Source organism: Sorex araneus, chromosome 1 (genome assembly GCF_027595985.1).
Source record: "Sorex araneus isolate mSorAra2 chromosome 1, mSorAra2.pri, whole genome shotgun sequence".
Classification (NCBI taxonomy): domain Eukaryota; kingdom Metazoa; phylum Chordata; class Mammalia; order Eulipotyphla; family Soricidae; genus Sorex; species Sorex araneus.
In genome coordinates, this window is record NC_073302.1 from 27,310,142 (window position 1) to 27,334,964 (window position 24,823).

At 42.2% G+C, this 24,823-nt stretch overlaps 1 protein-coding gene across 1 annotated transcript in view; it reads right to left on the minus strand.

Annotated features, from left to right (window-relative positions):
- Positions 1 to 10,650: 10,650 nt before the first annotated feature.
- Positions 10,651 to 24,823, minus strand: part of RAD23B (RAD23 homolog B, nucleotide excision repair protein) — a 47,295-nt gene continuing 33,122 nt past the window's right edge. Inside the window, exons 6-10 of the mRNA XM_004600285.3 lie at positions 22,009 to 22,136; positions 18,671 to 18,803; positions 15,836 to 15,963; positions 15,130 to 15,300; positions 10,651 to 12,008 (exon numbers count right to left, since the gene is read on the minus strand). Of these exons, the coding sequence (XP_004600342.1) occupies positions 11,895 to 12,008; positions 15,130 to 15,300; positions 15,836 to 15,963; positions 18,671 to 18,803; positions 22,009 to 22,136 (674 nt within the window). The 3' untranslated portion in view covers positions 10,651 to 11,894. The remainder of the gene's footprint in view (positions 12,009 to 15,129; positions 15,301 to 15,835; positions 15,964 to 18,670; positions 18,804 to 22,008; positions 22,137 to 24,823) is intronic.

The following is a 24,823-nucleotide window of genomic DNA, read 5'->3' on the forward strand; positions in this document are numbered from 1 at the left end:
GGAATAGAATCCATTCCATGGCACATCCCTTCATCAGTGAACTTCATGGGCGTGACTCACCTGAGCCTTGAGCCCTGATTCATCTCTTCCACCAAACATTACTGAACACATTACCGTAAGACACAGGACATGCCCCAAGGAGTGGAGACTGATGAGGGGGAAAGGAATCAGATGCGTAACTTGCGTCTGGGGCAAGACAAAAGGTTCCAGCTTGATTCACCCTGGGGGGTTATTGGGAAGCTGACACTGGGGAATCTCGGAATCCCCCTCTGCTCAGTGGTCAGCTCCCAGTCTGTCCAGTGGTGGGAGGAGTCATGAGTCTTCTGGACCATTCACAGGTGGTCAGAGTGGGGGATCTGTGGAGGCTTGGGTAGGATGTCAGCTGAATCACTAAACCCCAAGGTATTTATTTCCCAGGGGAAGGACTGGAAAGATCCAGGGAGCAGGAGCAGCCTCGGGTGCAATAGGGGAGCACTGGGTTTGTTTAAAGAAATTAGATTTCAGACGGGGTCCCCAATTTCCTTTTTCTGAGAAGGGATGGTTGGCCAGACAGGCTCAGCAACCTTTGCCCGTGAGCATCCCCTGCAGAGGGCCCTGAGAGCAGAACAGCCAGCCCTCTGTGCAGGGCTGATGCTAGCCTCCCACGGGGCGATAAACCAGGTCCAGACTGGGGCCAGGCACTAGCGTAAGCCCAGCAGGGATCAGCGCTGTGGAGCTCACGATGATTCTGTTCACAGTCAGAGGAGGCTGTCCAGCCTTCAGGCCACAGGGAAGGAAGAGCTCCGAAAAGGATGTTGGTTCCCATCCCCACCCTGCCCTCTCCTGTGGTGGTGGGGGGGCGCTGCAGAGACCTTGTGTTGAAGGCGGCCACCGATTCACTTGTATAGACAGAAAATCGCCCCACAGGGAGAGCTGGGGCGTAGGGGGCAGTGGCCTGGAGTTCTTGCCCCTCAATTCTAATACAGAGCCAGGCGTTTCTACCTTGCCGTGCTAGGAGCCTTGGCTTAATTAAGATTGTCTGAACTGACTTCCCTTCTCTCCTTTCCCCGCGTGGCCCAGGCATTGAGGACCCAGAGGGCTGGGTGTTTTAGACCAACATTCAACCTGCCCCTTCCTGGCTGCTTCAGCATTTCCAGGAGCCAGAGCTGCTGGCTGGCTCAGGTCCCCATGGAGACACAGCGTGGCTCCCCCTCGCCGCCAGGGGGCGCTCGAGGGCCCCGTGGAGAACGTTTTCTGTCCGCTGTTCCAGCCGATTCCATCAGCTCTTCTGCGTCCCCCTATCACGCTGCTGGGCTTTTCATTTTTAACTTCTAGAAAGTCAAACCAAGCCTCCTCCTCCTCCCACTCCAAACCTGCAGCCAAGAGCTCAAAACAGCGTTTTCCAATTTCCTCGTGAACCGTGGGTGCTCAGTGCCGACTGCCCGAGTTGTGGTGTGTTCCTTTTGCACTGACACAAAGGTACCCACGACCCAGGTGTGCACATAAATAACTGCGGTCAGGAAGGCGTTGCTGTTTAAGATGCTGGACTGTGGGAGCCATCCTCTGCTGGCTCCTGGGCTCGAAAGTCTCCTCAGAACACGGAAGTGGGCTGTAAAGGTTGCATAAGAATTTGTATGGAAAATACGGGGGGACTTTAGACAGAGGTGTGGGTGGGCCCGGATAGCCAAGTCCTGCTCTGTGTGTTGGAGAGACACCAGCTGGAGGGTTCACTCAGAGCAAGTATGCCAAGGTAACAAAAACCCAGGAGAGGGTTAGGGCTTGTTATCCCAACACCAGAATTGGGTGGCAGAGGGGCATCAAACAAGAGCCTGGCATGATGTAACAACAAGTGGACAGGGAGTGGCACCTCACCAGCCCCTGGGACCTTCCCAAGGTGTGTTTTCTGCATTATGTCACAAGCTTAAACTGGAGCAACCATCATCCTGCACAGCAAGCCCCTAATTTCCATCCGAAGACCCTTTTCTCCTCTTAAAAACTGAAAAACTTTATGGCTCCGATTACCAATACAGCAAGCAAAAGGATCAAAAAATTGGTGTTTTCTGTTCATGTGGGTTGATCTATCAACATTTACTTGAATATTCAAGTGCAAAACAAAAAAAAATCTAAGTTATTTAGAAATAAACTCATTACATGGTAACTTTTTTAATGTTTATGAAAAAAAAAAAAAGCCTTACCATTTAAAAACTAGCGAGTACATGCAGATTGGTGCAGTTACAGGAGAGCTGCTCCTGCAAGCCTGTGAGGTTACTACAGACCACACAACCTTAATTTCTATTTGCTTCAGTGCTAGGGAGTAAACCCAGGGCCTGACATGTGCAAGGCAAGTGCTCGTAGGCTGAGTTCCAAGAGTGGCCAAGAATGAGAATGGGAACAGCAGTCTGTTGTGATGAATGTAGCTCTGACCTTGCAGACCCCCAAAGAGCTCCTCATGTCACAGTTCCAGAGCTGCAAAGCTACAACAGTCGGGCGACTTGCCGAAGGAGCAGATGCTGTGACCCAGCAAGGAGCGAGAAAGCCCATCAAAGGAAGGACAGAGCTCAGATGCGAAGAGGCAGGGATGGAAGGTGGGGATCACCTTAGCGGTGATCCTCCAGAGGTGAGAGGAAGGCCAGTTTTCTGGTGCAGCCACTGAGCAGCTACATAGCTTGTCTCAAGAGTGACCTCAGTTAAGCCATCTGAGAATGGCAGCAAAGCTAATGGGAGAGAGAGACACCAAATATCAGCACCCTTCTTGTGGGCCAGAATAAATACAGAGTGTGACAAGAAAGGCAGCATTTGTGCAAGAGCGTGGAGGATCAGGGTCTCAGATGACCAAGTGCTCGGAAACCTGGAAAACTCGGGCCTGTTGGCACAGGTGTCTGATGCAAGGACACGACGTAATGTGGCTGACCTAATGAGCAAGCTACAATTCAGAGTGCAGCACCCCAGAGGAAGGGAGGTGAGTGCACAGACCCCGGAGTCCGTCTTCAGTAGGGTGGGCAGAGGGCAGGATGAAACAGTATTGGGAGATTTGGCTCATTAAGGAGCACTTTGGAGCATTGGAAGTCATCAGGGAGACTCATCACTCACCTAGACCTAAAAGACTGACACAAAAAAGGGTTGACAGGCTCTGGGTGATGCCCCGGAAGTTAACCGGGACCTAAACACGGTCTATTTGGAGGAAGGGGAACCTGACACTGGAAGTGTTCGAGGGAAGGCTGGCTACAGGTGTGGGCCCAAGCCCCGTGTCTGGTGATTCCATGGCACAAAATTCCAAGTGCCTCTGGCAGACTGGGAAGACCGTCAGGAAAGCGTAAGAAGGTAGGCTTCAGTGGAGGACGAGAGCAGCCAAGGGCATTTGGTTGGGCAGGCGTGTGAGATTCTCCGCCCGGATGATCTGGAGGCAAAAGCAGCCTCCTAGCCTGCCTTCCTCTGCCTAGAAACCAACAGGAAAACACTTGGCATTGCTCAGGGCTCAGAGATGAAGATGGTTTGTCTCAAGGAGCCAAATCTGAGGCATGCTGCCCAGCTGAGTAGAAAGCCAACCCTGGCAGAAGGTGCTGCAGCCGGGGACAAAGGGCCCCTGAGATCAGACTGGAGAGACAACCTTCCCATCCTCGGGCCAAGGCAGGGAGGCAGCCAGCACCGTATCCAAACACCAAGCTGGCCATGACCCCCAGTGACACGGCCGATATTAGTGCTGACATGCAGTGTGAAGACAAACCCAGGCCAGCCTGACTGTGCAAACGCTGACCCCATATGGCTCCTGCCTGGTCTGAGCAGGGCTCCTGGGGGGGGGAGGGGGGGGCAGCTGTGGTCAGTGCCATCCAGCACATGGCGACAGAACCCCACCGGCTCCACAGCTCACCAGCTCCACCGGGCCACTCAGCAGCAGGTACCAAGGTCCCCACACCAAGCATCTGGAACATTTCATGGTGCCACAACTTTCTCGTCAGCCTCTGGATGGACGGGGCAGCAGAAGAGGCAAGGAGCCCAGAGCCCTGGAAAAGATGAATGTCTTCCCATTCGTTGTCCTTTTCTTCATTCAGCATTTGCTGGGGACCATTTAGTCCAGCTCAGAGGCCCCCCCCAGACCTACTTGCCCTCTTTTCAAGAAATGAGGGAGCTGGAGGGGGGGAAGCACACAGTGCTCATCGCCTCTCCACACTCCAACTGCACCCAAGGACCACTCCAGTAGAGGGCGTCAGCCTGCTGGGGAAGAGCCCTGCCGGACACTCTCCTTGTCTTGCAGACAATTCCACTTCTGGGTTCTCTGGTGGCTGTTCAGAAGTGACTAGGGAGGGCCCCTGGACCAAACTGACGGGAAAATGTCAGGTGAAGAATTCCTGGAGGAGAGGCCCCCTACAGTTCAGAGGAATTAGCAAGGAAAGGAGGTGGGGACAACTCACAGGCCAAGTGCCAGATCCCAGGGGCTGCTTCTTACTTGCCTAGCGCACGAATCAGACAAGTGCCCTGGGACAAGACACAGGCGTCAGAGGCTCATTCTTGGGGCCTCCTCGAGTAGTGCAGCCTGCACTGAGTTCCTCTCCTCCAAGGACTTCCCCCAGGAGCCGGCATTCTTCCACACGCACTGAAAGGCACTGGCGCCAGGCCCAAGCTGCTGGTCCCTGGGAAAAGCTCACCCCGCATTTGAGTTCCATGAGCTAAGAGATTCCAGGCGGCTAGAGACCGCGGCTGTGCCACAGCCTGGGAACAGACCACGGCCTTCTCCCACCCTGGCAGACACGCCGCTTGCCGCTAAATTCATGAGGAATTAGTAAAACACGTCCTCACCGCCACTGACGCCCAGTGAAAAGTCAAGTCACTGTAAACAGGAGGGCTCCAGCTGTGTAAAGAAGCGGCTGTGCCAGGGGCCAGCTTGACACCCCTAGAAGAAAGGCAGCCGAGGGCCGGAGGCTGATCTGACACACAGGGAGGTGAAAGACTGTGAGCCCAGCTTCTGCTGTCCAAGAAAGGCCTTCGAGACAGAAAGGGAGACGCTGCAATGACTCCTGTGGCGTTGGAGCTAAATCAAAGGGAAATTCACCCTGCAAAGTGTGTGCTCAATCTCTTACCAACAGAGGAAAAGATGAGGGGCTGGAGCGATGGCACAGCAGGTAGGGCATTTGCCATGCGCGCGGCTGACCTGGGTTTGAGTCCCAGCATCCCATATGGTCCCCCAGCACTGCCAAGAGTAACCCCTGAGCATCTCTGGGTGTGACCCAAATTGACCCAACCCGAACCCCCAAAACAAAACACCTCCACCATCACAGGAAAAGATGGCTACTGAGCAGACTCCAGGAGCACTGAGCATGTCTAGCACCGTGATGTGCTTTCAAAGTACCATCTTCATGAGGAGCAACCAGCACCTCCTAGACAAATCAGGAACCAACCCAAGAGGGTACGAAAACCACAAGAGCCTGAAAATAAAACCCATAAAGCCTTTTGGGGAGGGCAGGGGTAGAGAGGGGTTTGGGTTATCCACCTGGCGTTACTCAGGGATTACCCGTTTGTACTCCGGGGACCATATGGGAAACCGGGGATTGGACCCTGGTTGGCAGTGTGCAAGGCAAGCGCCCTACCCGCTGTGCTGTTCCAGTCCCTTGCCTGGAATATTGAGGCAGAAAGAAGTACTCAAGAGTCAGAAGGTGATGCCAAGTACAGAAGGCAGCTTTGAGAATAGACGCAAGGGCAAAACCTGGGGTAATCTGAGTATCAAATAATGAGAGTAATGAGCTGGATACTGGCTGATAAAGCAGGGAGCTGAGCCCAAGGAGATACACACAATAAAGGGGAACAGAGGTGCCAAAATACGACAGGAGGATGCTAGTAAGTGTAGGAATGACACCATTTGAAAATCACTACTTGGCAACCAAACGAAACAATAAATGTAAATAGTGAAATAAAAAAAACAAATATTAAAAATTTATTTTTGTGCTGCTGCTACTGCGGCCTCCTGACCTCATATCTCTTCATTCTCAACAATGGAAAACAAATTACCAAATGCTTTCTTTTCAGCAGATCGACTTTAGGGGGGAGAAACTCCAAATCAATAATAGTGAATTTTTTTGTTTAAATATTGAATGTAAGCAAAGTAAAGTGAAAGTAAAATGAAATTTACCAGTTACACATGCGGGGTGGGTGGCTGGGGAGGTGGGGGGAAGGGGGGAGGCATATCGTGATTCTTGGTGGTGGAATATGTGCACTGGTGAAGGGATGGGTGTTTGAGCATTGTATAACTGAGACTTTAACCTGAAAGATTTGTAACTTTCCACATGGTGAATCAATAAAAGAATTTAAAAAAAAAATTATTTTTGGCCTTTTCGGTCACACCTGGCGATGCTCAGGGTTACTCCTGACTCTGCACTCAGAAATTACTCCTGACAGTGCGAGGGAGGACCATGTGGGGTGTCAAGGATTGAACCTGGGTGTGCTGTTTGCATAGTAAATGCCCTACCTTCGTACTATTGCTCTGGCCCTACAAAGAAAATTAAAAATGAATACAACTTTAAAGTTGAAGATTAAATAAAAAATATTAAAATGGACAACTCCCCATCCAACACTTGCTAAATACAAGGGGCACTAGCCCTGTGCAGCTCCACGGTGGGGCAGTGGAGAGGAACAGAGTTTCTATGGCATTTCTCCAAGACCTTGGCTTGAGTCCTTTTGAGGAAACACCAAGCAAAAATTCAGGGATGTTCTATGAGGCTATTGTAATGTAAACGTAAAAAAAAAGAAAAAGAAAAAAGGTCAAGGTCATATAGATCAAGGACTTAAAAAAACCCCTATGCTTTTAAGGACGGTTACTAAATGAAGCGTGTTATCCTAGATCATATATCCTGTGAAGGACATTATGGGGACAAATGCAAAACTCTGAGTGGGTTGGCAAGGCTGGTAAACAGCTCTGTGCTGTTCCTGCAATGTTCTACAAGCTTAAAACTGTAAAAATTAAAAAAAAAAGTTCACGTTCTGCAAAAATGTGTAAAATTAGTAATACCAAAATCAGAAATATGAAGTATTTTAAAAAGTGAAATAAGCCTTTTCTTCAATTTCCTTAGAACTGTAGATTGCAAAAAGCAGTCAAAAGTCATAAAAGCAGAACCAGAAATCTGGAAACCCCTCCCCAAATACACTATAATGCTTAGTTGCAAGAAAAACAAATGCCAAAACCCATCCCTAGATTCATAATCTTTTAAAAATTAGAACTCCAATGCTATGTGCTTAAAGTAGACTATAGAACGAACATGATGGCCACTCAATACCTCTACTGCAGACCACAACACCCAAAAGGAGAGAACAGAAGGGAATGCCCTGGCCACAGAGGTGGGTGGAGGTGTTGGGAGGGATACTGGGATTATTGGTGGTGGAGAATGGGCACTGGTGGAGGGATGGGTACTCGATCCACTGTGTGACTGGAATGCAAGCACAAAAGTTTGTAACTCTGTAATTGAATCTCACGGTGACCCACCAATAATTTTTTTTTTGAAAGGAGAATATAAAAATAAATCTATCTGAGTGGCGGAAAAAAAAAAAAAGAACTCCAAGCTGTTCAAATGTGTATGCCATCATTTATGCTCACCTAATCTTTAAACCAATCAAAATCAAAGGAATTACGTGTTCTTTTAATCTGCTATTACATGCAAATAAAATCCAAGGCCAAAAGACAGCACAGGGAGTAAGGCACTAGCTTTGCACTTGGGGAACTGCAATTTGACCCGGGGCACAAATAGGTCCTCCAAGCACTGCCATGTGCTTTGGTTCTTACCCCCTTCACCCTATGCAACAGAAAACCCCAACAGATTATCAATTTAACCAGTCCTACCAGTAAATGTGGGAGGCCAGAGTTAATACAAGTGTAGAGCACCTCAACACCTGACCACAGCAAAGCTCTTTAGGAAAGAAAGTAAGGTCCCCAGAGGCTGAGGCTTGCAATGCCATGAAGTCCACCTCCTGTTGGGGAGAGGATACCATCTAACAGTATGATTCATTCTCATGAGTCAGATGGGAATGAATGAGGAGGATCTTAGAACAAGAAAGGGAAATGGAGACTTAAAACAGAGAAGTCCAGGATGACAATTTTCCTATGTGTACTCCTGAGGAAGTTATACTCCATTAAGGGATCCATTCCTATCCAGATGGGTTTTTAATGATCAAGCCCAGTGGCAGAGACCACTGCCTTCATTCCTTTGGAATCTGAAGAACCACACATACAAAGCTTATTTATCACAACTGATGTTTCTCTGGCCCTCACCACTTCCACAGTGACAATGCTTTTTCCAGATCTAACCAATTTGGGAAGACCTTTCACACTTGTCACTATCACTGGCCCTGTGGCTTCCCAAACATCGCTGGCCAGTGCTACATATGCTTTGCTCAAGCCCAAGCTTTGGTTCCTACCTTTCCCATCTTCCCATCACCGCCCCCCCCCACCCCCAGCCCACACACAATTACGAAAACCAGTTCAACACTCAGTCGTCAATAACTCACTCTAGGTAGGGGCCATCCACCCATTCTCTTTCCAGTCATTCCAAATCATCCCGGGTCCCAAAAGTTCGTAGAAATATTCATCTTTCTGCCTTGTTTGATTCTTTACTGTTAGATGTTTTTATTCATGATGCTTAGTGCTGCATTTATCTTACTTTAAGAGCAACAGCACAGAATAATTGACACGACAAACATGTCAGGCCGGCACAATACTCTTTCACCTGACAGTCAAGATACTGGGGGTGATACTCCTCCAGAAATAAACTGATGGGTCAGCAGCAGATCAAACTGAAGCTAAGACCCCCCAAGTCAAGAGACCAAGAATGCCAAAACCAGAAGAAAAATACCTAATTTATGACAAGCCAACTGAAGTTTAGGAAAGAGAAACTTAATTTTGTAAAGGGCTGAACAGCAATTATTTAGGGTTTGTAAGACACCCAAGCATAAATCTCTATTGCAGAGGTACTACAATCTGTAAACACACAAGCAGTTTACAAGCAGTTTTGTTTCAAGAAAACTACGGGCTACTATATTTGAATGATTTCTGTATCAGAAAAAAAAAGTTTAAAGGAAAGATTTGAAGATATAAAGACCACTCTTACGCAGTAAAGCCAGACTTGGCCCAGATCTGGCCAGCCCCTGGCTTAGAAAAGGCAAATAGAAAATGACGTGGAAGGTCAACTGAAGGAACATGTAGCTGAGTGTTGGGGCTGAGCAACTCATGAAAATACATTTTAGTCAGGAAGCACTTACTCCCTGAAACTGCTTAATTATTAGCTGGACAGTTGGTAGGAGTCTTCGGCTGATTGCCTAAGACAAGAAGTATAGAAAAGCTGGGAATTCACTGAACTAGTTAAAGCCCTAATGAACCTCAACTTACAAGCATCCCATCGGTGTTGATGTTTTGGTTTAGAAAATCAAGAGACCCAATAAAATTTATCTTGTGCCTGGTGATCTCTATGCTATGTTCACCAATTACTACAAAAACAAAAAACAAAACAAAAAAAAAAACAAGCATTGGTTATATAGGCATTGTCAATTTCAGCATGATTCTTTCACAAAACAATTTCAAAAAATGAGAAATGCAATGTTAGATATATTGAAAATATTTTATAATTCTAGCCATGTAATACAGAAGGAATTTATATGATGGAACACTACAGTATTTTTAAACAATGTAAAGACATATTTGGCTAGAGGATGGCAATTAGAATTTAACAAATATAAACTTAAGCTTCCTCACATTTTCCACAGAATAACTGAACATAAAAATATTTCATGAAATAGATGACAGAACACTTACTTCAAAAGCAAAACTCCAAAGTCAAATAGCCAAGTTAACATTGAGATTTACCAAGACTTAAATGAAAACTAACAGCAAAACTCATTGAGAAGCCTTTATCTCTCCATAGCGTCTTGGTTGATTCTGTAAGCACATTAACAAGGTACTGTAAACAATGATTTGAAACTTGGCCTGAACTGTCTTCTGGTAATTATTAATCCCAGTATTTGTAGTTTTGTTGTCCAGGGACAAAAACTCCAGGGCACAAACTCCCGCTGTCACTTTCCAGAGAAAAGAGGCAGCTTAGTATCTGCCCCTGCCCTCTGCTGGTTCTGAACAATTAGGGAGCATACACAATATCATAAAGGAGAGTACTCCATCATCCAACCACAACACCACCCCTCTTCCCAACTCATCACTCTGTCTTGAAAAATGAATGCACTTATCAATCCTCGTTTTATTCTCCTGAGACAGTTTGCATGATTTGTTATAAAACATATAGGTAATACAAAGTCCAAAGGCCTGTCACGCTTATGAAATAAACACATGAAGATTAAACTAAATGAAAACAGAGTGATGAGAAGTCATGGTTTCATTAATTTTCATGAAAGAAGTGATGAGTGTATGATGTAAAAGGTTAAAGGTTATCATTAAACTACTAAGGATCATTGCAAGAGATTTTTAGGAAGAGATCTGTGCAAATTCGTCTTCAGAACTCATTACAGATAACAGGGAAAACAGTACTATTTCTTTAAACATTCTTCTTTATATTCAGGAAAATAGACTTGACAAACTGAACAGGTAGACATCTACCCCACCCCCCATGATCAAATAACAATGCCAATGAATGAAATTCCAAAGAAAAAGCTGAGATGAAAAAAATATATCCAAGTAAAAGCCAACACTGCTATTCAGAGTTTTCTTTTAATAAGCCATGAGATATCTTGATTGTATATTTTCCAAAGTACTTTTTCAGCTGCATTTACCAAACCTTCCAAAAGACTTCGCCATTCTTTCCAACGCAATATAAGACTAAGGCTTATCATTTTGTCCACCATCTCTTTTTAAGAGCAATATAATCCTAATGACTTAATGGTCATACAGTCTTACCATAAGGAGAAACATTTACAAATATCAGAAACCCAATTTTGAAACATTTGCATTAATTTTGAACTGAATCAGACTTTTGCGGGTTTTGAAAAAAAGGGCAGCAGTTGTGAATTCACCATTTGCTGACCAACACATTTCTGCAGAGGAAGGGGAAGAAAGGGAGGACAACTGCTGCATTTCTCTATTGGCCCCAAAGTGCTCATTTTACAGAGGGATACATCAAAAGCAAACATGCATTGGTGTTTAAAACTTTACTGCAATGTAACAATGAAGTAAACAGTAATTAGACACCTACCATTTTCACCCCAAAAACAAACTAAAAAAATGTAAACAGGAAAATAACTCTGCCTATCCTTGTACGGCTTCTCAAATCATGTTAGAAGGGTCTCACATTCAGTGATCAGAAAATTTTAAAATAGCAGTTATTATTTTCATTTTAAGAGAAGGTTCTGCTCCCCACCCCCACCCCACCCAGTATTTAACATGAAAGAATGGGATTCCTTATATGTTTACTTTATACTTATTTGAGGCAGCAACAATAACCATTAATAATTTGGCATTTCTGTTTATAGTTGCTTCAAAAAAATTTTTTTTGAAATTCATAAAACCATTATCCAGTGTTGCCATGGAATAAATTGCAGATTCTAGAGAGCAAAGATTCTTTCTGAAACCAATGTTAAGCCAAAGAAATATAAAGCAGGGCATTACACTAAATTTCTGGATCTAGTACACTAAAAAGAGTAAAACCTAGGAAAAGTTACCTACTGTTTTACAGAAGAAATAAAAGACCTGCAAAAGCTGATTTTTGGTTGTATAATATTTTACACACTGTGTGGATTTGCGGCATCTGCTAATTGAAAGCAGACATGCACTGTATTTATCCCTGCCCTATATCCTAGATCCCTCCCTCCCACCCCCAACAATCAACTACCTTATACCAAGTATTGTGGATATGAGCCCAAGTCATCCCAGTCAATCCAGTGAACAAAGTTAGTGTAATGCACTGGTGTGAAGTGTGAGATTTTTAAAAAAGTTCCTTTCAATCTTCATCAAAGTTTTGCTGTAGAAGAAAATTGGCAGCCAAGTTCTCATTCTTCTCACAAGCAAAATATGCTTGTATCACAAGTCCTTCAGGAAATCCTAATGCCTTTAACTAGAGAAAAAAAAATAAGGATTACATTCAGCACTACTGGCTAATCAGCACTTGAAAACATATGATTAAAAAAAGACAAAGTTCTCCAATCTTTACATACAAACTTCGCTTATTTCACCCGTCGTCTTTCATTTTTTTTTGTTTTTGGACTGCACCTGCTGTGGCACCCAGGGCTAAGTAAAATAACTCTTGGTGCTGCACTCAGTAATCACTCCTGGCATATATCCAGTGCCAGGAACTGAACCCAGACCAGCCGCTTGCAAGATACACACCCTACTCACTGTACTATTTCTCCAGCCTCATCTTTACCCTTTAAAATATGGATAGGCAATGAATCAAGAAAGGGTCCAACCCATGGGACTAGAGGGAATCTTTTCTTCTACAAAATTCTTTACTAAACAATGATTGGCAGTAACACTAAAATGTTGTTTTAAATAAACAGAAACATGTGGATCAACTGGCTCAGAAGGGAAAGGACCTGGTCAAGAGCAACTAAAAGGTTCATTTAATTATTTGTAAAATAAAAATCATCTTGCATTAGACTATACGAAGAATTGACCTTAAAATACTGGGCAAAATTCCAATTCAACATTCAACTACTCATCCATAAAGGACACTAGAAGATTATTTTGTTTTCTAGATCTTATCCAAATTAAAGTAGTGCTAAAATATAAAGTAAAACGTAGACACACCACAATCCAAATATATGCATCTATAAAACATGCAGTTTAGAGTCAAAGACATATATGCTGAAGGTAAAAGGATGTTACACAGCCTTCTTAGTATGTGGAACATTCTCCAGAAAAACAATGTTATGCTGTAAATCCCAAAAGATTGGAAAAGATTAAAAATCATACAAAATATATTCTCTGACCAATCAACATAAGAGGGTCTGCAGAGAAAGGGCAGGAGGCCAGCCACTTGCTTCACAAATGCAGCCAACCAGGCTCACTGTCCGGTACCACATCTGGTTGGCTACCAAGCACCACTAGGCGTGACCTCTGAGCGCAGAGCCAGGAGGAAGGCCCCATTTTCACTAGATATGGCCCAGAAACATAAACAAAACAGGAAATATGTAGCAGAAGGAAACTGATAAACATGAACCTTAATAACTAAACAGCCAATGAACCATGGAAGTATAAATAAAATTAGAAAATATTTAATTACAATGTGCTAAAACTTAGGGGTTTCTGTGGCAGTGCCTAGAAGGAAGCATATGGCTAAAAACATCTGTATTAAGAAAGTCCTCAAATTAGTAATCTAAACTGCCATATTAAGAAACCGAAATGAAGAGGAAACAAAATTAAAAGCAAAGAGGGAAATAATATAAGACCAGAAAATTGACAACACCAAAACTTGGTTTTTAAAAAATCAGCAGAGCGACAAATCAAGCCAAATGACAGATTCAAGCAGCAGCAGAGTGTCTGAATAACCCTAACTATACAAGGATAAAGAATGATTACTAACCCCCCCCTAAAACAAAGGCTGAACCGACAGAGGTTCACTATTTCTAGTAAACATTTACAGAAAGTGACAGCTCTTCACTAGCTCTTTCAAACAAGAGAAGGGAATACTTCCCAACTCATTCCACGAAACCAGGATTATGAACCTAAAAGCGGCTTTGTAAGACAGGAGTTGAAGAAATAGCTGTGCATATTTTGCATGCAAGAGGCCCAGGTTCCATCTTCAGCAGCACACGGCTCTCCAAGCAAGCACCACTAGCAGTATACTAAATCCAATACAGAAACATAATTATGCATCATAATTTATTGTGGTATACTAGAGGGTATCGTGACTGGTGGGACTTATTCTAGGAAAGTATGTAAGACTGGCCTAAATACAAATAGCAGGAAACAGGGGCTGGAGTGATAGCATAGCGGGTAGGGCGTTTGCCTTGCATGCGGCTGACCCGGGTTCGAATCCCAGCATCCCATATGGTCCCCTGAGCACCGCCAGGAGTAATTCCTGAGTGCAGAGCCAGGAGTAACCCCTGTGCATCACCAGGTGTGACCCAAAAACCAAACCCCCCCCCCCAAAAAAAACCACAAATAGCAGGAAACAGAGAGAGCTCAAAGCACCGAGAGCATGCTTTACGTGCAGAAAGCCAGCATTCCTATTACTGGCACTGCACGGTTCTGAGGACTGCAAGGAGTAATTTCTAAGCAGAGTCAGGAGTAGTTGCCAAAACTCATTAGGTGTGCCCTCGCCCCCCAAAAATAATTTATGACTCAGGTTCTGATTTTCATTGTATACACTAACCAATTTACATTTTAGTGATGGCAGTGAAGAAAAATTCGAAGTATAATTTTAAAAAATGAGTAATGCTGAACTGGGCATATACTTTAAAATTACTTTTTTACCTCCTTGAATTTTAGAGGGCTGGATTTGAGGCATGGGGTAAACACCTGGCAGGGCTTGGGTACCATACAGGTTGCTGGGGATCAAACTTGGCTCCACCACATGCAAAGCAAGAGCCCTACCCACTGTGCTTTCTTTCTGACCTCCCTACTTGAATTTTAAAATAGCAATTAATGTTAATGTTGGGGCTGGAGCGATAGCACAGCGGTTGGGCGTTCGCCTTTCACTCAGTCTACCCGAGTTCAATTCCTCCGCCCCTCTCAGAGAGCCCGGCAAGCTACCAAGAGTATCGAGCCCGTGCGTATTGGATATGCCAAAAACAGTAACAATAAGTCTTTCAGTGAGAGACGTTACTGGTGCCCGCTCGAACAAATCGATGAGCGACAGGATGACAGAATTAATGTTGAGCTGACTTCATGATGGTATTTACACTTAACATATTTATGCTGACTTCACTGGTATTTATAAAAATGCAGCTGAGATTGCTGAACCAAGAAGAGACTGTCTCAATGCAATCTAACTACCGGGTTTGAAATGCTACTGTGATTAAGGAACCCAAATTTTATTTATTTAGGTTTGGAGGGTAGAGGAACATTTGGTGGTGATCAGAGATTACTCCTGGCTCTATACTCCTAACTCCTGGTGGGCTTAGGAACAATAAGGGGCACTAGGGATAGAACCCAGGTTGGCCGTGTGCAAGGCAAGTGCCCTACCCATTGTACTCTGGGCCCAGCACTTAAGTTTTAGCTGGACTTACGCTTACCCTTTCTATAGCTTCTTTTTCCTGAGGTGTTACTTGAATGTAGTTCATATGACCACTTCCAGCTTCAGCAATTCCTCCACTGCCACCTCCGCTTCCTCCTCCTTGACCACCAGCTTCTTGAACAGGTTCATTTAACATCTGAATAAAATGCTCCTGGTGTTGGCTAATTTGCTGTGGTAATTTGAAGGACAGAAAAAAAAAATTATATATATAGACACGAAGTATCCTCAGAAAAGAATTCTAAAACAAGATAAAATTGCATATGTAATATTTTAGAGAGTGCAGACTTTTCAGTCTTTGGGAAGATGTAATTTCTTGTATAAGACTGAAGTGTCAGCACTACACAGACACAAACGCTTCCACAAGAGTGAGCAACGGTGTTGTACATAACCCAGGTATTTCATGAACTGAGCTTTAAGTTAGTCCATGGCTGTATTTTCTAGAGGTAGTACTCCACTGAGTATAAGTTTAGTGGGAAAAACTCTCTTTAGTGGTGTTTTCTAAACTTATGTGATGAACTTAAATTAACCACAACTCCAGTTCCTAACTCTTTTTTCAGTGTGCCCATTACAGCAAGTGTAGATTACAAGAATTGTCATGAAGCTAAGGGGAAAGAAGGCTGGGTAGGGGTGAGTTTATGGGCTTTCACAAAATGAGATAAACACGAAACACACTTCTGAAGTTATTAACATGAATGAATAGTTACCTGCAATAATTGAGGATTTTCTCGACCTATTTGTTGTAGCAGAGCTGGAAGCAGGGAAGGATTCTGTTGAATAATTTGTCTCATCTGTTGAAACTGAGGCTGATTCCGTAAAAATTCAAGGGGATGACCTAAAACATACATATTTCAAAACGAAAGTTGAAATTGCAAATACAAAGAGCTCCTTCATTCACTATGCACAGCAACACACAAATATATTCTCAAAATTTATTTACTTTTGGATGGGGGCGTCAGACCTAGTGCTCAAGACTATTGCTTGGTGCTGAGGTTCAGGGATTGAACAATGTTGCCCCTAAGCATTATCTCTCGGTCCTCAATCATAATTTCTATAGTAAACACTTGCAAGTATAAGTTATTTGAGTTCTAAGTTATCTATAAGATGAAATAAATAATGACAAAATCTTCAACCTGTACCAACTTACAAGTCTAATACTGCAGAAATTAATGTTACCACTAAACAGAGTGCAGAATACAAGAGATTTTAGGATTACTAAAATTTTCCTACAATTGCTCTGGGAACTTTGGGAACTTGTGTCTTTGTGTCTTGTCCATGCATCCTATTAAAACAACAACAACAACAAAATCCACTGCAAGTTAGTTGTTGCTCTCAAGTTTCAAAGGGCTGGATTTAAGCACTACAATAGCAAATAATGAAATGGACACTGAAGAGATAGTACAGCAGGTAAGGTGCCTGAAATCGGTTCAAGGCCTGAAAACACACTTGGAGTGATCCCCTGAGCACAGAGCCAGGAGTATGCCCTGAAGACCACCAGGTCTATTTCCCCAAACACACAAAAAATACCTAAGTAAAACAGATGATATGAAAAATAAAAGCTTATTCTATAATACAACTAAAATTATCAAATACCTCCGAGTTCAAGTTTACAGATCAGAATTCTTATTAATAACAGATTAAAGTTTATGGATGATTTTTTATTATTACCATTTCAAATGGACTAGAGCGATAGCACAGCGGTTAGGGTGTTTGCCTGGCATGCGGCTGACCTGGGTTCTATTTCTTCATCCCTCTCGGAGAGCCTGGCAAGCTACCGAGAGTATCCCTCCCGCATGGCAGAGCCTGGCAAACTACCCGTGGCATATTTAATATGCCAAAAACAGTAACAAGTCTCACAATGGAGACGTTATGGTGCCCGCTCGAGCAAATCGATGAACAATGGGACGACAGTGCTACAGTGCTACCATTTCAAATATCTCAAATTTCAAATATTTGGATTCACATAAACTTGAGGTAAGTAAATTGCAAGAAATCCAATACTAAAAATTATTGGATTAATATCTAAATAATTGAGGATTCTTAAATGCAGTATCTAAACTCATTTAGAACTCTTTAGACCACAATCACTTTATAAGAGTATTAATGCCAAAAAAAAGTATTAAGAACTGTAACTTATTTCCAAACTACAACATCTAATCAGAGAGAGAGATCAAAAGGGACTACCCTGCCATAGTGGCAGTGTGGGGTGGGGGGAGACGGTACTGGGGAGGGTGGGAGAGATGCTGGGTTTACTGGTGGTGGAGAATGGGCACTGGTGAAGGGATGGGTTCTTGAACTTTGTATGGGGGAAACATGAGCACAAAAATGTATAAATCTGTAACTGTACCCTCACGTTGATTCACTAATTAAAAATAAATAATTTATTAAAAAAAAGAACTGTAACTTATGAATTTGGGTAGCAGTGTCTATTAAATTATGCTTTAGCAAACCAAAAACTACACGTAAATTAATTTTTTGATGTAGTTACCATGGTCTAAATTATACAAATCCTTTAAGTTAAAATGGCTATGTAGCAGAGGTAAAAAAAATTCCTTAAAAAGTCTTCACGTAGCATTAGTTTTACAGATGAAAAAACGAAACTGAGAAACTAAGTTACTCAATAAGATGGAGTAAACAGGACAGCATCCTAAAACTGAACCAAAGCAGTAATTTCTCCCCCATTCCCAGGCTGAATCTTAAAAGATGAAAAGTGTCCTTTGGGAGAATGTAATCAAAATGCTCAGGGATTTTTGTCTGTTAATTACCATAGTGAAGCAAGGGAATACACTCAAAAATGGTCTTTCAAAGCTAACAGTTCAAATTACTTATCAATATACAGAAGAATGCATAAGGAGAATGCTATACAATGTCTGTGCCTTCTACAGGATCCAAGCTTGGTTCTCTCGTTAAATGTTTGGCAATGGAAGTTTGATGCTAGCAAGTAGGAGATTATGACTTAACTCCAGATACCCTCTCTTCTTTCTCTCTTTTTGTTTTTGGGCCACACTTGGTGGTGCTCAGGAGTAACTCCTGGCTCTGCACTCAGCAACCACTCCTGGTGGGCCTGGGGGACCATGTGGGATGCCAGGGATCAAACCTGGATAAACCAGGTGCTAGGCAAGCACCCCACCCACTGCACTATCTCTCGTTATATAGCTTTCTGTCTCAACCAAGGAAATCAACCTTCTCTTGGCTTTATAATAATTATAGGATCCTATTTGAACTCACACATATTTCATTACAGTTGTAGGACAAAAATAGAAGAAAGCAAACTACTTCAAAGCAAGACCCATCTATCCTTAGAGTAAGCTCGCCAGAACATTCTCTCTGCCCAAACTGCAGCAATGACATTTAATATAAACAAGGGTATATCTTTTGTTGGCATTTTTTTCTATAGGGCTCTTTCCTAATACTGATGAACAGTTTTAACCTAAATGCTTTTGGGAATAAACCTCTCCCTAGTAACATTCCAGATTAAATTATTTTGCACTACCAATTCCGACAAATTCATTTTCCTCCCCATCCAGAAGATTCCCTTTTACCTCCAGAACTTGTTGTTGTAGTCGTTGCTGTTGTAGTTGCTGCAGCTGCAGCCACTGAAGACTGGGGAGTCACAGTACTAGCTGCCGGAGGGGGATCAACCACAGCCTGACTTTCTCTATCTCCAGGGATTCCCTACAACACAATTTCCAAGTTTTAAAATATCCCGTCATTGAAACTTTGGGTAAAGCACTAATCTGTTAACACCCTAATTTCAAAAAGCATCAGATGTTTAATTAAATTATTTGATTAAATGAAAAGGATCAAGGCATTGCTACAAAACATCATCATCTGCAAACCTGACTAGAAATAGTCAACGTGGCAGAGAAAACCTATACTGTTATAAGGAAGCACCATTCAATAAAACACCCAATAGCAACATCAAACTAATGAGAATTTGAACTGTAGTAATGTTGTTAATATATGCTACATCTAAAGTATCAGGCAAGATTTTAAACATGCATTAGCAATAGTTAATATTTGAAAGCCTAATCATTTAAAATTTTAAGATATTGAGATACAAATCGCCAAAACTGGACATGTCTGATTTTTATGCTACCTATTGCTGTGGTGTGTAGAGTTCTGAGCTCTAGATACATTTCCATCATTAGGTACTATTTACTGATACAAAGGATCTCATTTGTAACCCAAACCTTAAAATGACCGAAAATTTCTGATTCACACAAGAGTTCTGAAATAACCTCTGGAAATAAAGTTTTACCCAGAAAGTATAGAAAAAGAAATAAAATCAATAATGCAAAAATTATACAACAAATTTAAAATAAACCATTATTTAGGGAATGCACTAAACATATTTTTCTTGAAGCAAATGACTTCAGATTTATATGCAACTTATTACAAGTCATTGTAAGACTTAGAGACTTGTCTTAGAGAAGAAGAATGATGGAAATGCTACATCTGAATGAGATGGAACATGCTACTTTATTTCCCAATCAATAAGCAACATCCTAAACACACAAAGCATACAAGATGCTGAATGGTTGGGTAATGGCTGCCTACATAAGCTGTCACTCCTGAATTATTTCCTGGCTATGTAACTGTCACTGTCATCCCGTTGCTCACTGATTTGTTTGAGCGGGTACCAATAACGTCTCTCATTGTAAGACTTATTGTTACTGTTTTTGGCATATCCAATATGCAACAGGTAGCTTGCCAGGCTTGCTGTGCGGGCGCAATACTCTCGATAACTTGCTGGGCTCTCCAAGAGGGGCGGAGGAATCGAACACAGGTCGGCCTTGTGAAAGGCGAACACCCTACCACTGTGCTATCACTCCAGCCTGGCTATGTAACACAGTAAATATATCAAAAATACTTTAATCTGTTTGATGAACTTATTGCTCATGTATCTGTTTGCATATGATGCTAAATGATAGTGACAGCATCTTTGAAAATGGTTCATATTTTTCTATCCCAATATATCGAATTATTAAAGTTTTAAATCTATTCTGATACTATCAAAATTATACAGAATTCCGAACAATGCATAAATTCAGACAATTTTATAAAAGGGAAGGTAATAGGTGCTTTTTTTCCTGCAACAGTGAGGGCTGGGGGAGGGTAGAATAGAAGAGGACCATAAACAAATCGACAGTAATTCCTTATTTAATTACTAACAGATAAACTGCAATATTTTGGTTTTTAGCCCAATTCTGACAGTGCTCAGGGCTTACTCCCAACTCTGCACTCATAGATAACTCCATGAGGTGCTGGAGACTGAACCTGGGCCAGTTGTGTGCAAGGCAAGAGCTCCATCCACTGTACTACCTGGCCTGCATTGCTGGTGTTTAAAGACTTTTCTTAAGGAGGCAATGAAAGAGAACTCAAAGGATAAAATAACATGCTGAAAAAATAGTTCTTGTGAATCTCATATGCAAATGAGCAGCAAGTAAACTGGTGGAGACAAAGAGGCTATTTATTTGATGATGATCTTGCCTTTTAACCATTAGTATCTGAAAAGGCTATTCTAACAACCAGAAAAGGCCATGGACTCCAGTCACCAAGAGTGATTATTCAGGCTTTCTAAAGGGTTACTTAGGGCAGTTCAGATTTGGAAATACCCCAAGACACCAAAGAATTACAAAATGTTAATCTGATGTTACTATAAAACTCTATGTATGATGTTGGGCTGGAGCGATAGCACTGAAAGTAGGGCGTGTGCCTTGCACGCAGCTGACAAAGTTTGATCCCCAGCATCCTATATAGTCCCCCAAGCACTGCCAGAAGTAACTCCTGAGTGCAGCATCAGGAGTAACCTCTGAGCATCGCTGGGTGTGACCCAAAAAGCAAAAACAAACAAAAAAAAACCCCCAAACTCTATTTTAGTCTGTGCTACAAGTATAATCTCATAAATTCATCATGATAAAGTAGTTCAGTCTATGCCCACAATAACCTATTTAAAATTTCCTTGACTACTAATGATATGCAGAATCTCCTGCCCCCCCCTGCACCAGGCTGTCTTCACCCAGATCCCCAGTTTTCCAGTGGCTTGGCAGTCACACCCACAAACTGCCCCTGGTACCATGTCATCTCATCAATGGCTAAGATCCAAGATCTAGAGACTATAAAACAAAGCTCCCAAAAGAGAGTGATGCAGAATCTCGCATGGCAGAGCCTGGCTAGCTACCCGTGCCATATGTCATAAGCCAAAAACAGTAGCAATAACTGACCTCATTCACCTGACCCTGAACATGACAGGGACGAATGGAGACATTACTGGCGCCCACTCAAGCAAATTGATGAGCAACGGGACGACAGTGATAGAAAAATACTAATGATATATAAGCTAACATTAAAATGAATAATGAAATCAGGCAAAAAGCCTTAGGATCAAAAAGGTCTTTTAACTCCTGGTGAAGACCTAAGATTTGAATCGTCCCTATAAACTGGGCATCTGACTTCTGTTTTTTTCTACCACATCCAGCTGTGCCAAGGAACCTGTATATGATGCTGTGAAAGTCTGCTACATGCAAGCTATACTATCTCTCTGATATCTGAATTTTTAAGTGAACGCTCCCATTTTTAAAAGTTAATTACATTAGTAAAATGTTGGATTATACTGGGGATTAAAAATCTGCAACTGCCCACCCCCACCCCCTAATGAGGATATAATTAGGGTAGAAGGTACAAGTTCCAAGTGGACAGCCAACTTTATAATTTACTTTATCAATACAGTTGAAGTGCTATTAAAAAAATACCATGCAAATTATCTTATATAGTTTTTTTTTCTCCCTCCAGTGATTAGTTATTTTTCCTTTGAAAGCTTTGAGATTCCGGTCTTAAACAACTAGAATAAATAAAGCAATAAGTAAACATTTCTCACCATTAAGAGATATTCCACTGCTCTGTCAGGGTTGTTGAAACTGGCTCTCAGGGCTGCAATTACTTGCTCTCGTTCATAACCCATCGACATGATCTCAGTTACCATATTCTCGTAAGACTGACCTGTCACTGAAAGAGGATGTGTGGGACAGGAGAGAAAAGGAACATTAATGAATAAATGGTCTCCTCCTATATATATGTATACAATGTTTCATAGAGTAGACAGCTGGGAATACAAAGATGAAGAACAGCACTTAAACTATAATACATGATGTGGCAGGCAAAATAATACCCTCAAATCTGACTTCTATCCCAATTCCTAAAATCTACAAATACCTAAGTTTACAGAAGGCAAATAAAGTTGCTAAACAGCTGAGTTTAAAAGGGAAATTTAATGACTTATCTGTGTGAGCCCTGTGTAATCACAGAATAAGCACAAGGTCTCTAAAAGTAGGAAGGATGAAAATGAGACCGTCAGAGAAATAACTGTATGGTAGAAAGGACAAAGTGAGGGTCAGAGATGCTCTTCTGCCTTTGGTGACAAAGAAAGGGCCTTTGACCCAAGAATGTAAGTTTATAGAAATGAGAAGACCAGAATACAAATCTTCCTTAGAATCTCCAAAGAAGAATATATGCCTAATTTTTCTCTAGTGAGTTATGTCATCAGTACCATTATGAATAAATCTGTGTTACTCATCATATGCTTATTGTTACCAACAATAGAAAACATACAATCTAATGATGCCATTCTGACAGGTCTGACTGTTTGAGGGAAAACTCCAAATAATGATAGTGAGTTTTCGGTCAAAAATTGAATGTTATCATAGCAATAAGAGAGTTAATTGTAAATCATCTGCCACACAGGCAGAGGGGGAGAGGGAGGGAGGGGTGTCTGGGGTTCTTGGTGGTGGATCATGTGCACTGGTGAACGGATGGGTGTTTGATCATTGTACGACTGAGACTTGATCCTGAAAGCATAAATTTAAAAAGAAAAAAATCTGTTACTTTGAATCACTAAATTTGTGGTATTTTATGCAAAAGAAAACTAATATAGGAAGATCAATAGCAAACAAAAATCCAGTATAAATGAAGCTCAAATATATAACACGATATAACAAGATTATAGAAGAATTTATTTCTGAAAGCAAGTTGGGTGGATATTTCCAATAGTTAACTCTGCTGTAAACAAATTCAGTTTTCCTTTGCTGCCTTTTATTTTCAAAGCAATGGGGGTGAGAGGAGAGGTGGCTAAAAGGTAGAAATTCACCAGACAGAGTGGTAAGCACAGTTAGCCTACAGTCTCCAACCTTCTCTCAACTCTGTGACTTGCTGCGCATGGAAACCTGCGACAACAGACAACAGAAAACACCGATATGGAAAGAAGGGGAAATTCCTTCTCTTCCCTAACTTACCTCACATAAATCACCTTTATTCCACTTCTATTCTAAGTACCACTTCCTTTCTGACATAATAAAAATTTGGATCCTTTACTTATCTTCTCTCTTGCTCATCTTCTATGATATATTAAGTGCATTTGTTAACTATGCCCTATTATGTCGTGCTAATAGCAAATAAATATACTTCAAGTCCTTTTAGGAATAAGTGGTTCTTTTCCTTGCACATGACTGTCATATTTTCCCCTTTCCTTCAGGTCATACTCTCCTCAGTGGCAATAGTGATGCGCCTCTGAACTTCTACAGAACTTCCCTCCAAATGTATCACAGCACAATCCATTTTTAATATAAGTACTTCTATCCTACTAACTGAACTTTAGCACAGCGGGTAGGGCATTTGCCTTGCATGCGGCCAACCCGGGTTTGATTCCTCTGTCCCTCTCGGAGAGCACGGCAAGCTACCGGGAGTATCTCGCCTGCACGGCAGAGCCTGGCGAGCTACCCGTGGCGTATTCGATATGCCAAAAGCAGTAACATCAAATCTCACAATGGAGAAGTTACTGGTGCCTGCTCAAGCAAACTGATGAGCAACGGGATGACAGTGATACAGTGAACTGAACTTTAAACATCAGTGATTTCAATCCCTCTTCACATTTTCTACATCTCACAAGATCTTCCTCTAAATGACACCCTAGACCAATCTGGTGTCCTCCTCTCTACTGCCTTCACTCAAAATCAATCACAACACAGCTCGAACCTTCCTCTGACTCCCAAGCCTACAGGCTGTTGCAAATATAGGTTTAACACCCCCCCCATCCCATCATACTCCATCTCAGTGTCCCAGCCTTTGACAATCCTTTACACACAACAAACTTTAATCACAATGAGCTAGATTTTGCTTCACCAGCCATACTATCAACTACCCCAAGCCTATATATAACGTTATAACATACTTTGATAGCTAGTTATGTATACTCTGGTTCTTAGTGTATTACAGCTTCAGAGATGTACTGCTTCATTATTCAAAACAATCTTTCATTTTTTCCTTATACAAAAGGAGACTAGTAGTGATGAGGAACCTATAAATGTCATTAGAATAAAGTTCAGACTTATCTTTCATACCATGAGAAGAAAGTGCTTCAATTGACCTGCCTTCTAGAAAATTGTTTAGTATAAGGAAGAGAGCAGCTAAAAGAGATAATGCAGAAGTCCCAGTGACTGAAGAACATTAAGGAAATGAGGTGTCATGGAAATAAATATTTCAGAGATATTAATAAGAGGATCAGTAAGACTCATGGGTTCACGGAGTTCAGGGAGGCAGAGGGTCAAGGATGCTTGAGTAGAGGGTGAGAGATGATGATGATGATGATGCCAAGAAGAAACAGAAGATACAGATATAATAAAAGGCGAGTCAATATTGAT